General features: G+C 36.6%; 1 protein-coding gene across 4 annotated transcripts in view; it reads right to left on the bottom strand.

Annotated features, from left to right (window-relative positions):
• Positions 1-13311, bottom strand: part of EXOC2 (exocyst complex component 2) — a 188565-nt gene that overhangs the window by 102699 nt on the left and 72555 nt on the right. For all 4 annotated transcript variants that reach the window (XR_012157344.1, XM_073332187.1, XM_073332186.1 and 1 more), the window contains exon 11: positions 10762-10880. Coding sequence is in view for 3 of the 4 variants with exons in the window: in XM_073332187.1 (XP_073188288.1) it covers positions 10762-10880 (119 nt within the window). In the remaining variant the exon portion in view is untranslated. The remainder of the gene's footprint in view (positions 1-10761; positions 10881-13311) is intronic.

A 13311-nucleotide genomic window follows, 5' to 3' on the forward strand; every position in this document is an offset into this window, starting at 1 on the left:
TTCTAGGATTCAAACAAATAAAAAATTTATGAAATGTCAAGAAAAAGAAGGTAAGACAATTCAAAGTAATTTAGTTGGCATAAATATTTCCAGTTAAACTTAATTTAAAAAATATATTACAAAGCAACACTGTTTTCTCTAACACAGAAACCACTTTTTCATATACAGGAGAAAGTGAAAATTCCATGCTTTAACATATTGAAATAGATTTCCTGCCCTCACCATCCACACACCTTGTAAATGTGAGGAATTTCTTGTAAATAGGTAATCTCTAAAAATGACAATGCTTATTCAATTGGCACAATTAGTTAAGAAAAACAGACCATTTGCAAAATGATCTTTGGGCAAGTTCACTTAAAATAGTGTGCCTGATATTACACAGATATGGTTGAAAGTTGTAAAATTCTATTGCCACTGATACACTACAAAAACCCAAATGATTTATTTGTTCACCAATAGAAGATAGTGTAAAGAATACTCTCTTGTTCCTCTAGAAACCACATCATCAGGTTGCAGTGGTACCAGGAAAAGAAAGTTTAACACGAACTAATTTCTTAATTGGTTGTCTGACATTATAAGCAAGTATAACAGAGCAGCAGGGAACAACAGCAACACATATACCTCCAGGACTAATAAACATCTGGAGTACATTAGCAAAGCCGATCTTGCTCTGAACTGACCAGAAGATAGCGCTTGAAGACTGCATACTCAACATAAATCTTGAAAAGTGGAAGTTAACTTACAAACAAGTTTTCTTCCATATTCAACTCCTCTCTAGGAGCACAAGTACTAGGTTAGCCATGGAATATAACACAATGAATTATTTTAAGAGCAAAGTATGGAATGGAGATATTAATGTTCAGTAAATATTTAAAACCCCAAAAGAAATTACTGTGATTACAAATTTACTTTTTTCACACACATTCTACAATTTTTAACCTGAGATTCTTAGTATCTTATATTTGAATTTCAAGAAATTAAGGGATTCGGACTGCAGGAACAGGTTTTAGCTGGTGTATATGCAGCATAAATACACATTCTTGACATACAATTTTTTTTAATGTAATGTATCACATCTTTGATGGCACAGAAATATTTTGTTCCAAAACATATTATCTGTGTAGAGCATATTTGTTAGTGACTACAGTGCCAAATTGTATATTTAACTACAGGAACACAGAAAAATAAAGATTTAAATTAAAATTTACTACATTCTCCCCACCTACCCATCCAAGCTAACAGACTGCAAATGTAATTAAAGCCTTTTTATATCTACAACTGTAAAACCATGAAAAGATAAAATAAAGCAGAATTTGTAACTGAAGATTTTTATATTAATTACTCCAGGATTTTTAAAGTCACTTTTAAATATTTTCCTATGCTATTTGAATATAAAATATACTATAATATGTATTTTACATCACCTATATTTACAGTGATAAAGTGGCATAACATATGAATATTAGAATGGCTACGTTTGAGATTTACCCACACTTTGTCTGTGCTCAGAACCTCTCAAAATCAGGCCCTTGCATATAAAGCAAGTGTATGTCTTGTGAGGACATCTATTACACTTAGACATACACTTACTATATAGTAAGTAATTATGAATATATTCTTCTGTGCATGCTCCTATAACTGGGAGAAGAATTTTCTCTCTATATATTAACATATATGTATATGCTATATAAACACATTTACATACAGTACGCAATATGGATTATGCATATATATTGTATATCCAGCATGTTACTATCTGTAAATTCATTGAAGCTTTACAGGCAATATACTTAAAAAGTAGTTTTGCTGTAGTCTACAAACTGGTCAACAATTTAAACCCTGTAAACAATTACTTAATTTCTGTATTTTAAAACTTATTTGTGAAACTATTCTACAGCATACATCTGTTTCGTAAAATTCTCTGTACCTTGACTTTATTTGTTCTTTTTCTCTATAAACAATGAGATTTTGTCTCTGAGCCACCTTTAAATGGGGCCTCATTTCTGAATCAAACTGTACCAGGCATGTCATTCAAGTAAAATTCAACTAAAATTCTTTAAAAGGATTTCAGAAGAGGTATTGATTGAAGTTTGGCTCTATTGAGGATTATTTCTCCTTGGATTGAAAAAGCAACTTCTAATGAGACATGTTACAGCTCAGTTTTAGTAATTTTTCAATCTGAAGAATTACAATTTTCCTTTACAGGTTTCAGAGTAGCAGCCGTGTTAGTCTGTATTCGCAAAAAGAAAAGGAGTACTTGTGGCACCTTAGAACCTAACAAATTTATTAGAGCATAAGCTTTCGTGAGCTACAGCTCACTTCATCGGATCCACTGTATGCATCCGATGAAGTGAGCTGTAGCTCACAAAAGCTTATGCTCTAATAAATTTGTTAGTCTCTAAGGTGCCACAAGTCCTCCTTTTAATTTTCCTTTATAAGCCAAAATGCCAGACTATACTTAAACAACAGACTATTGTATATATGGTATGAATATGTGTAAAATTTAAGAGGGCTCTGCACATGTGTAACTAGGTGAATATAGTTACTGTATTTTCTCATCCTTTATGTCTCTTATAGCAAGCTTTCTCACAGGCCACAACAGTGTGAGGGTATACTGATCTATAGCCTCCGGACTCTCTGAAGGGCGGCAGACTTCCTTACCACCCTTAAACACCTTTGAACATTTTTTCCTGTGCACAGCGGGCCCTTGTCCTGTGCTACAGCCCGACCACCCACTGTTGCTTGTTGACCAAACATGCAGTGCCTGGAGCCTGCACGGACACAACCAGGATAGGATTCCTTTCAAGCACACCGCATAGAAGAATTTCAATTTGCTGAGGCAAGAAATTAAGGGAGTAGTACAAATTCCCTTCAAATTAACCTGTATCAAGAGATAAGTTACTCTGTTTTGTTTGCTCTCAATACTCTCTCATATATATTTAGAACTATGACAGATTTCAGATGGTCAGTAAGTAAAAATACAAAACATTCCATTCAAACAAAACAGGAAAAACTAGCATTTAGTAGATTGGGGTTCTCATATATCACAACTACTGATATTTCTGGAATATGTTTAAAAATAAATGGTGCAAAAAGGTTTTATATTTAAAATCGCAATTTGTATACAGAAAGAAAACAGATTTGGCATAACAAATAAGAACTTCACAAATATTTTTCATTTTCAAAACTCAGTACCTAGAGTTAGGCACCTACATAAAAGTGACTTTGTTTTTACTGGTCTATTTTAGTGGAGTTGAAGTTTTTGGCATCCTTGACAGTCAGCCCACTTTTATTTAGTCACCTAAATAAGGATTTAGGAGACTAATTTTGGCACTGGGGGAAATTCTAGAAACTGAAGCCAATGGGACTTTTACTATTGATTTCAATGTGGCCAGCACTTCACCCCAGTTTGTACATGTTCGCCTTGATCTAATTGTTTCTTTTTATTGGCAGACCATTACTGCCTGCAACATAGGTTTAAACAATTTAAACTGATATATAAAGGAATTCTCCTCCCTCCCCTCGCAAATTTCTGCAGTAAGTGTGAACAGTGGACTAACATTTAATAATAAAAAAACCCCAAAACAAATCAAACAAAAACAACAGCCCAATGTCAAACTCTGTAATATTTTAATTTCTTAATTAATAACTCATTAAGAGTTTTGCTGGACATTCACTGTCAAAAGAGTATTTCTACAACAGACAGGGGATATGGTTTACACATGAAATGGCTCCCAGCTGCAAGAAGTCTTCTTCCAGATGTACAGTAAGTGAAGGCAATAGAAGAGAACCAGCTGCTAGGATAACAAATTGAAAAGGCCCTTTTGACACAAGCCTTGCTGGCCTGTCTGCTCTAACAAAGATAGATCATTCATCGCAAGGTGAAGAGAATTCTAGTATGGTACAGAAGAAAGAGCAAAGTGGTCTAAGCATCTGCCTCCTTCCTTCACACTATGTACAGCTGCTATTATTCTGGCATCAAAAGAAAACATATATCCTTAAGACAGCACCCACAGTTGTGCACCATACTAAAAGTGCTGCCAAAATGATACAAATTTTAGCATTAAAAAAAATGGCTAAAAGTGATACATTATTCTGTTTTAAGATAGATAATGTGTTTACTTTGTTAAAAAAACCAACACACAACGTAGACAGGATCTATATAGCAACCACACACCCCCATACTGCAGCAGGCAGTTCACGCTATAATTGTCTTAGCATTTTCATAAGACTCTATTTTAGGGGTTGGAAAAATGGTTATATCTTTGCTCCAATACTGAACAACATCTTATGTGAAGATATTTTGATAAATGAAGATATTAGCGACAGTGATTTAAGATAACATTAGGTTCCTTCCCTGTTTTAGCTCACAGGATCACAAGTCCCACATAACCAATAGCAAAGATCTTCTGCAGTGTCCACAGTATGCATCCGATGAAGTGAGCTGTAGCTCATGAAAGCTTATGCTCAAATAAATTGGTTAGTCTCTAAGGTGCCACAAGTACTCCTTTTCTTTTTGCGAATACAGACTAACACGGCTGTTACTCTGAAAGATCCAGCAATAACTATCAGACACGTAGAAAATATTCTTAATCTCTACGGTTTCTTTCCCTCATATTCACTTTAGAAATCCCAGTACTCACTGTATTTTGGCACTGCTCCTGGTGCCCCTAGGCAAATTTTAAACTAAAGCTTATTTATTTGCCTGCCAATTTACTTCATTATAATATCCCTTATGTTTTGTGTACTACAGTGAGTCTGACTACGAGAAGCCTAAAAAAGTAGTGAAAAACCAAAAAAAGTGCCAAATGGTAAAGGAGTGGCCAAATGCATTTAAATAAATATTGTTTTAGAGGCAGGGGATAACTAAGGTGTCTAAGCACCAGGTTTGAAAATACCTAGACTCCTCCAAATCACAGTAGGATCAAAGCAGACTATCCAGCCCAAAGTGAAAAATCAAGTACTATACAGTTTACTGTGCAGGTAGGTGCCTTTCAGAAGATATGCAAGTCCTGTCCGCTTTGAGCGGACATTAAGATCTCACAGTGCTTTTCACAAGGCAGGTTTTAAATTCAAATAGCAATTAAAAGCCTCCTATAATTCTATTTCTCTCTATTTTGGAGAATCTTCCTTGGGTAAGATGAGCCTATAAACTAATTGAAGGGAGGGACTTTGGCTCTACCTAAAATCGGTCTTTCGACAAATCACTGGCCTGATGCAGTGCTACAAGTATTTATTTAGATTTATAAAAAGGGTCCATCCAATGCTCTGGGCAATTATTCTGTAAATGTAAAATAAAAAATACAAATATAAAGGATTGCTCATCCCACCTTCAGAGAGAGAACTTTTCAAATCATGAAAATAACAAAATAAATCCAAACCTCTCCAATCATCACCCCTTCTCAAAAGCCTAGCAAACATATAGGCTTTGACTGCCCAGAAGGTTAATTTAAGTACAAATCTGTCAGAGGAATAAGTGACTTCACAAGCAGATAAGACGACCTTGATGGGCAACTGGGCCAAAAGTTCCTAATGAGTCTAAAAGGTATTAGCAGGGGCATAGTTCCATGTTTACCTCCTATCTCTGAAAACTTATTGGAAGAGGTTGACTTTGTTTGTGGGCATGAGGTGAGAAGAACAACACTCCAGTGGTTAGGGCATTAATCCAGGATCTGTGAGAGCTGGGTTCAAGTCACTGCTCTACCACAGACTTCCTACATGATGATGGGCAAGTCACTTAGGGCCAGATTGTCAAAGGTCTTGAGGTGCTTAAAGATGAAGATAGGTGCCTAGGGGAATTTTCAAAAGTGCCTAAGTATCTATCCTCCTATTCATTTTTGAATTCTTGAGTACCAAATTGGATTATTCTATGTTTTCAAGGTGATCAGTAGATTTTCCCCTTCTGATGGAGGCACTGACAGTCTCAGTTCAGTTGTAGGCAAAAGGCGACCTTCATGTGCATCCACTAGTCATTAAAAACATGGGTAAACCTTGCACCTGACAATTTGGACATCTCTCAGCGCTTTCAGAAACTGTTTCCACAGCTGTACAAAACTCTGTTAATGAGAGTCATGGGTTCTTGTCATTGTACCAGGCTCTGCAGTTGGGCAAAGATAATTTGAAGTATGTTGCTCACCATCTGGAAAAGTTCCATGGCCTAGTATTTTTCAGAGTGCGTGGTGAGGAGGAGGGTAGTCTCTTGGTCTCATCCACTGTTACGCTGTTAAGCTTTTATGTTGGATTCGAATAATTTCTTGTACTACCTACACTAGCTTCTAGCTGCATACCTCATCAGACACAGGTTTGCTGTGAACATTGGTGATGTGCACTGGAAATGTGGCGGAAGATGTGTCTGGGCTTAATGCAGTGTCCGTTATCCACGCCATCAGTTATGCCTGAGGATTAGCATCTGATCAGTGTTGGGGGAACATAGGATGATGAGAATTGTGGTTCCTTGCAGTAGAAGGACGGGTGGTTGGCAAGCTTACTTTGGTTTGAGAGGGCAAAGGGGAAGTTCTGATCTCCAAGAACTGTCTTACCTGCTGGTAGTAGAGACAATGCTCTAGTACCTGGTGGGAGTGAATATCATTGTTGGGTTCAGTTGAGGATAAGGATCATTGTTTCGTGCATCTATAATTGCTCCTCAACTGAGATAGAGGGCACTGGTTCTGGTCTTTAAGTGTTGGAGAGGGAGCAGAGAAGTGCTGTCATCTCCTCCTGTAATCTGCTTCCCAGCTCTGTAAGCCTGCTGTGAAGGTTGCACTGGTGATGGTGCCAGCCATGAAAGATTAGTCCATTAATTTGCATGGATTTATTTACGTTCTTGTTCTCCATGTGAACATCATTTCTGAGAAATGAACTCAAAAATGCACCCAAGTACTTTAGAAATCTCCCTTCCCCCACATATTTTGTTAAGATTCTCTTTCCCTCATTGTTCCCCTTATCTCCAGCCTCAGAAAAATAAACATAACCATTTACCTAATCACCAGATTTGTGTCGTTTGTATGGAGCCTGGACCCCTCCCGTCAAAAGATTTCTTTAATTATTGCAACTGATTTGCTATTTCAGTTGTCAGCTTCTTCATCCGTGTCAGGCTGCTAAATAGTTTTACACAGTTCAGAGCCTGACATAACTTTTAATTTCAATGGGACAGTAAAATACATAAATTCACAATTTGAGCAGAGATCAGAGCACATATGAAATATGCAGGACTTTTAATTAGCCCTATTTACAAATTCCAGGAGTAAACTTCAGGACCTATATAGTATTCTAAGCTTGCCATCTTTTCCCTCTTTCAGCACTTCAAAGTTGCATTTGCAAGCTCTGCGCTCTGCTGTGGTGGCTCAGAATTCTAGCGCATTCTAGCTACCACTAACCATTACTATAGGATGCAGCTCGTCCAGCAGTGCCCAAGTAAAGAGAGTTTTTTTTTTTTTCTGATGATGGTACTGTTGTGAATCCTCCACTCTCATTTGGGATACAAAATAATATTTAAATATCTATTTAAACTACAGCATACAATAAAAAAGTCAACTACCTGAGCATCTATGACTAACTTCCTTCTCTAGTTATGCTTAGTAGAGGCTTTGAGATTCTTATAATTGACAGCAGGGTAGACTGTCAGGGCAACTCTAGGGAAATTAAAAAAAAATACATGCATAGTGGGGAAGCAAATATAATCCTTGTCTACATCGGAGAATTGTCCTGACTACAGCCACCAGTGGCCCGGCTGGTGTAGCTGCACCACTGAATTCCCTAGTGCAGACAGGCAAATCCAGTATTTACACACGAGGAGCTCTTATAGCAGTTGACACTGTCCATGCACTACAGGTTTTTATTGGCTCAAATACACTGGTGATTGATCACCAATAGCTGAAATAGGAAAAATCCACATTGTGGACAGGTCATAGAATAACGGACATGCTAAATGTCTTGCTCATCCTTGTTAACTGGGGCATTTAGCAAATAATTGTAGTGTTAAACTATTTCCGCAGCATACACCACAACTTGCCAAAAAAAACCCAAAACCCCCGAACAAAAAAACGCAACAAACCAAAACCCCAACCATCTTTGATGATCACCTCTAAAAATCCTGTTTGGGGATGTCAGCAGGGGGTTAACCAAAGGCTTTCCTGGCAGGAAAAGCAAAGGCTTTGGTCTAATTTTGGACCTGTTTCACAGGAATTTAAGAGATGAATTAGACTTGTATTAAGGCAATAGAAAATTCTTCATGTGTAACAATCCAGAGCACTGGTCTGCTTTGAAACAGATACAGTTTAGCTGCAAATTGCTTGTGACACTAACTCACTAAAAAGTTGGGAAATACATCATACTCACGTCTCTCTGTCCCTCCTACTGGTATTTGAGGTATATTTACTGGCGTTTTAACATAGTCAATCCTGGTTCAATTTAAATCTACGTATCAAATTTGTGTTTTATAATCAGTCACTGGAAGAACAGTCTGGAATATCCAATGATTAATGTTGGTGTGCTTAAGGTGCAGTAGTAATCTTCAGCTCTGTATCCCAATGTTTACAATATGAAGAGCACCATCTGCTAGGATAAGTGCATGCTATGCCTGTTAAAAATTGAAACCTCAAGAAAGATCTAATATAGTGTTCAAGAAAATATCAACCTCATGACCCACCTCTGCTGCCAAACACTTGATATACAAAAGAATCTTTATTGGAAAAGGGAGCTTTTAATAGAATACTGCAGTCTGAAAATCTGTTACCAACTTCACTTACAAAATGGCCTCTGAATGCAGTATAAACATAAATAACTTTCTTCTGTCAAAAGCCTCGTTTCTATTTCTATTGGTTGATTAGGTTTCTCAGTTTCATGCATAATCAATTTTACACCTAGAATAGGAAGACACACTTCCTGCTTGAAAGACATTTATTATAGTGTGTTTTAATCTATTTTACGTCTCTGATCACATTCATTTAAGCTCATTTAATATATGTATTGCTTGTTCCAGCCATGAATACATGTATGTGCTTTGCAAACTAAAGTTACATAAATTCCTCCGGTTTGATTCCCAGAAAGGCTGCTAACACAATAAACTGCTTAACATTAACACTGGGATGGGGGTGAATTGCTGTAAGTCCCACACCTTAACAATTCAGATAATAAGGAGGAGAAGTGTTATACATAGGTTAAGATTTTTGAGGCAAGCTAGGAAATTTGGACACACATCTTCTATTACTTTTAATTAAACATGTCTTTAAGTCTTCCAAGCCAGTGTTTCTTAGCCTTTTTGACACCAGGGATCAGCTTGCTGCCTTCCTAAACTGTGTCAGAGAGATCTCAGGTCCACAGATCAGTCGTTGAGAAACACGGTTCTAGAAAGCTTCAGAAAAAAATAGTCTCAACCTCATATTATCTTCCTGTTTTATTTCTCTGGGTAAGAAGCTAAGGGATGATTGCTCTCAATAAGTCCTCAGGTGAGATGAGAAAAATAAAGGCTACAACTATATTTTTATGTGGATCTTGTTACTTTATTTTTTGCACCTAAACTGGTGAATTCCTGAATGAAAATCTCCCCTGCTATCACTGCTGGCATACTGGCACACAGTATCATCTGCTAGGGTGGACTGAGGCTAAAAGTATATGCCGTGCCTGTTCTAACCAGATTTCATGAATTCATGGTTCTATTATCTTCACCATGTTCAATACTTTAAGTACCTGCTGAACCCTATATCTCGCCTGGTAACCTCTTTGGAAGGAGAAACACATCTAAGAGTCCTATACCAGTTCTGTGGAGCATTTCTACAATGGATACAGTTCAATGGAATTCTTGTGGTTCCGAAGAAGAGATACTTTTGGTTTGGGATATGCATGGAGTAACATTAACATGGGAGTTATCTGTCTGCCTAGAAGAGGGACAGATGTTGATATACTTACCTTGAGCAGTATCTTATTAAAGATGCTATCCAATATGTTGGATCCATATGACTATATGGATACTAAAATTTGGCCAATAGTTAATTTTCCAAGTCAAATCAAAGTGTGGTACAATTTTCTTTGGTTTCACACTCTGCAATACCAGCCTTATGACTAGTTTTTCTGGAAAGAATATTATAATAATAGACGATGTTAATTGGCAGTTGTGGTGATAAAACTCCTGGAAGCACTATATATAAAAGCAATTACTTCCAGTAGAAACACCAGTGAAAATGAAGATCACTGAGTAGTTGATGAACCTGTTAGTAAAACTGAGTAATTGGGATATTTAGACACTGTAGTAGGTTGCAGCCAACCTGCCGACCTCTAAACTGAGTCTCAATAAAAATATATGTGCAAATTCAGTATTCCACAATGCTCCGGTCTCCTACATATCCATGCATTACTGGCATATACTCTGACAATGGATATCTGTATTCAGCAATTAAAAATCAATGCGAATTAAACCCTACATGGAGAAATATTTTGAGGGTTGGATCTAACTTTAGCTGAATGGATGAAGCCTAATAATATTTTCACTATTTAATGCCATTAAAGTAAAGTAAAAAGTTGTTACAATAATTAGTTCAAACTTTTGCTCTTGTGTTTTACTACATATAACAGGTTTGGAGTATGAGAACTGCACTCAAATTAATATTTAAAATCAACCTCAACTTAAGTAAAACTGGTGAAACAGAGGGTAGAAAGCAAAACATTTCACATACACCACAGCTTGTCAAATAAAATATAAGAAACCATGTCAAACCCTTATGTGTCAAACCGAAGACTTTCAGTAAAATGCAAAAACATTCTTGCCTTTTTGATCTTTAATGTAACTCTCTTTGCAGTTGTGCATGAGTTGAAGAATCCATTTGTGCTGGGCACCAATACATTGCCACGCAGGGTCCCCAGAAGCATGGAGATCAGAAAGATACCTGTAAAACCAAGTCCAGAGATTGCAACTCAGACTTGACATATTGAAAACTTAAAATACAGCGAAGTTGAATCATAAAGACCCTTTTCTGTACTTCTTAGGGGGAAAAAAAAATCTAAAGAACTAGTAGAATTTTAAATGAGAGACATTTACACTGAAAACTAGAACAAGGTTTGCAGTTTATCTTCCTATTTAGTGGATGCAAAGCCTTATCTGACCAAAAGAAAAGAACAGAAATAGACAGAATACATATAGTTAACAAAACATTAATATGTAGCTTTAGTTATTCCTCCAATAAGGTACCTGAAACCAAGTTCCTTCTTTAATTATCTGTCAAGATCTTAGTTCAATGCTCTGTGTTTTTGTTGCAACCACTGTTGACATCATAAGCACCAGTCTACTGTATTTTCCTGCACTAGTTATATCCTGATTGTACCATCATCTCTTTAATCTTGAATGTGAATATTAATGATGAGTAAAGAAGGAATTATTGGGGGGGGGGGTGGATTGAGAGAGAGCATGTGTGTGTGGTGTGATAGAGACCAGATGTGGTTCCTTTGAAAAAAAGGCCTTAAAGTTCTAGAAAAGGGGGAGCGCATCACTAGGTATCTAGGGGAAAAAAATCAGCTGCTGTGCTTGCATCTGCATGTGCACAAATAGAGACTGCAGAAGTTCATGCCCAGCAATTCTGAAACTAAAGTATTGGCCTTCAAATGTATGTGATGACAACAGCAGCATGTTGAATAACTGAGCTGGCAAAGTGCTTCAAGATAAGTGCTTAAGTATTAGCAATTAGCAATATTATTTTGTATACTACAAAGTTTCTTATACTGTACTACCTAAACACAGAATGGATTTAGCAATGCTCGATTCCCAAGATGAAATACACTGATTTAAGATCATAAGCAGTACTGAAAAGTGCATAACCCTTTCACAAAAGCTAAATTATTACATCTGAGTAATGCTAATTGATATGATTGCAAAATTCCAACTTTCTCAAGAACTGTCTGTGGTACTTGAGACATGTAGACATTGTTTTTGTCAAAGCGGGCTCATCATTTGGACAGATGAGATACTCTTTAAAAATGAGCAGTTGTGTAAGCTTTATAAATCATGAGCTCAACTTCATCAGTTTTCAAAAGGTCTTGAATCTGCATTTGACTCAATTAAGAAAACATTTCCACTTAAAAAAAGCTTTTGCTGGCTTTGGGAAAGATGTTTAACTAACTGGATAAGGGAATTTTGATCAATATGATGCAGATATTAGTCTAAAACATGACCTACAAAAAGATAAAAATGGGTTGACACACTTTTAGTGTCTTTTTGATTAAGGCATTCATTTGTGTTTGTTTTGGGGAGCAGGAGGATAATTTGTAGTGTTTCAGATCTCATTCCCACTGAAATACTCAGGTTGTACAGAACATCAAACGTATCAACGATTTACTGAGGATAAGTGATTTTTATTCAGACTATTTTAAAGTCTTAGGGTTTTTTGTTTGTTTGTTTTAATATCTATGTAACTAAGACCACTTGGGAGGAAAAAAACCCTCTTTTACTCCGTCTACATTAAGGAAATTTGCCCTGGTATGACCATATCATTATAGTTACACCCATATAAACCCCTAACATAAACACGGTGTCCTGTGGTCAAGCAGGGCTTGCACTGGTGCAGCTTCAGCTAGTAACACATCAAATTAACTAGGACTGAAATAAGCCCCATTTTGCACCGATGCGGTGTATCCACATGTGTAACTAAAATCAGTGTAGACATGCTGGTATAAGTTTCCTTAATGTAGGCAGGGCCATTCTTAAGGATTCAACACTTCTGTCCCTTTAATGAGGGCATGAAAAAGCTCCTAACACATAGTTCTGTATCTTCCAAAGAAGCACTCCAAAAAGGGAGTAACATGACTTTCCTTTTTCTAAGGAAGACTTTTTTTAAACTTTCAAGACTATTTTATATATCATTAAAAAATAATAATAAAAGGAACATACTTCTTTGCTCCATGACCCTTCCTTTAAACACTGACATAGCAATTACATACTATTCATATAAAGAAAAGGAGTACTTGTCAATTCATCGGATGCATCCGATGAAGTGAGCTGTAGCTCACGAAAGCTTATGCTCAAATAAATTTGTTAGTCTCTAAGGTGCCACAAGTACTCCTTTTCTTTTTGCGAATACAGACTAACACGGCTGCTACTCTGAAACATACTATTCATATAGCACCCAAAAAGTGTGTTGGTACAATTCAGACACAAGAAGACTGGTCACCGTAAGAAAGAACTTACAATCTAATGATCCAATTCAGTAATGTATTTAGATCTCTGAGCACATAAGTAGTTCTATTGACTTCAATGGCTCATATGATTAAAGTTAGACACTTCCTTAAGTATTTTTCTAAATCGGAGCTTAAAACTCCAATTATGTA

The sequence above is a fragment of the Lepidochelys kempii genome, chromosome 2, assembly GCF_965140265.1.
Source record: "Lepidochelys kempii isolate rLepKem1 chromosome 2, rLepKem1.hap2, whole genome shotgun sequence".
Taxonomy (NCBI): Eukaryota; Metazoa; Chordata; order Testudines; family Cheloniidae; genus Lepidochelys; species Lepidochelys kempii.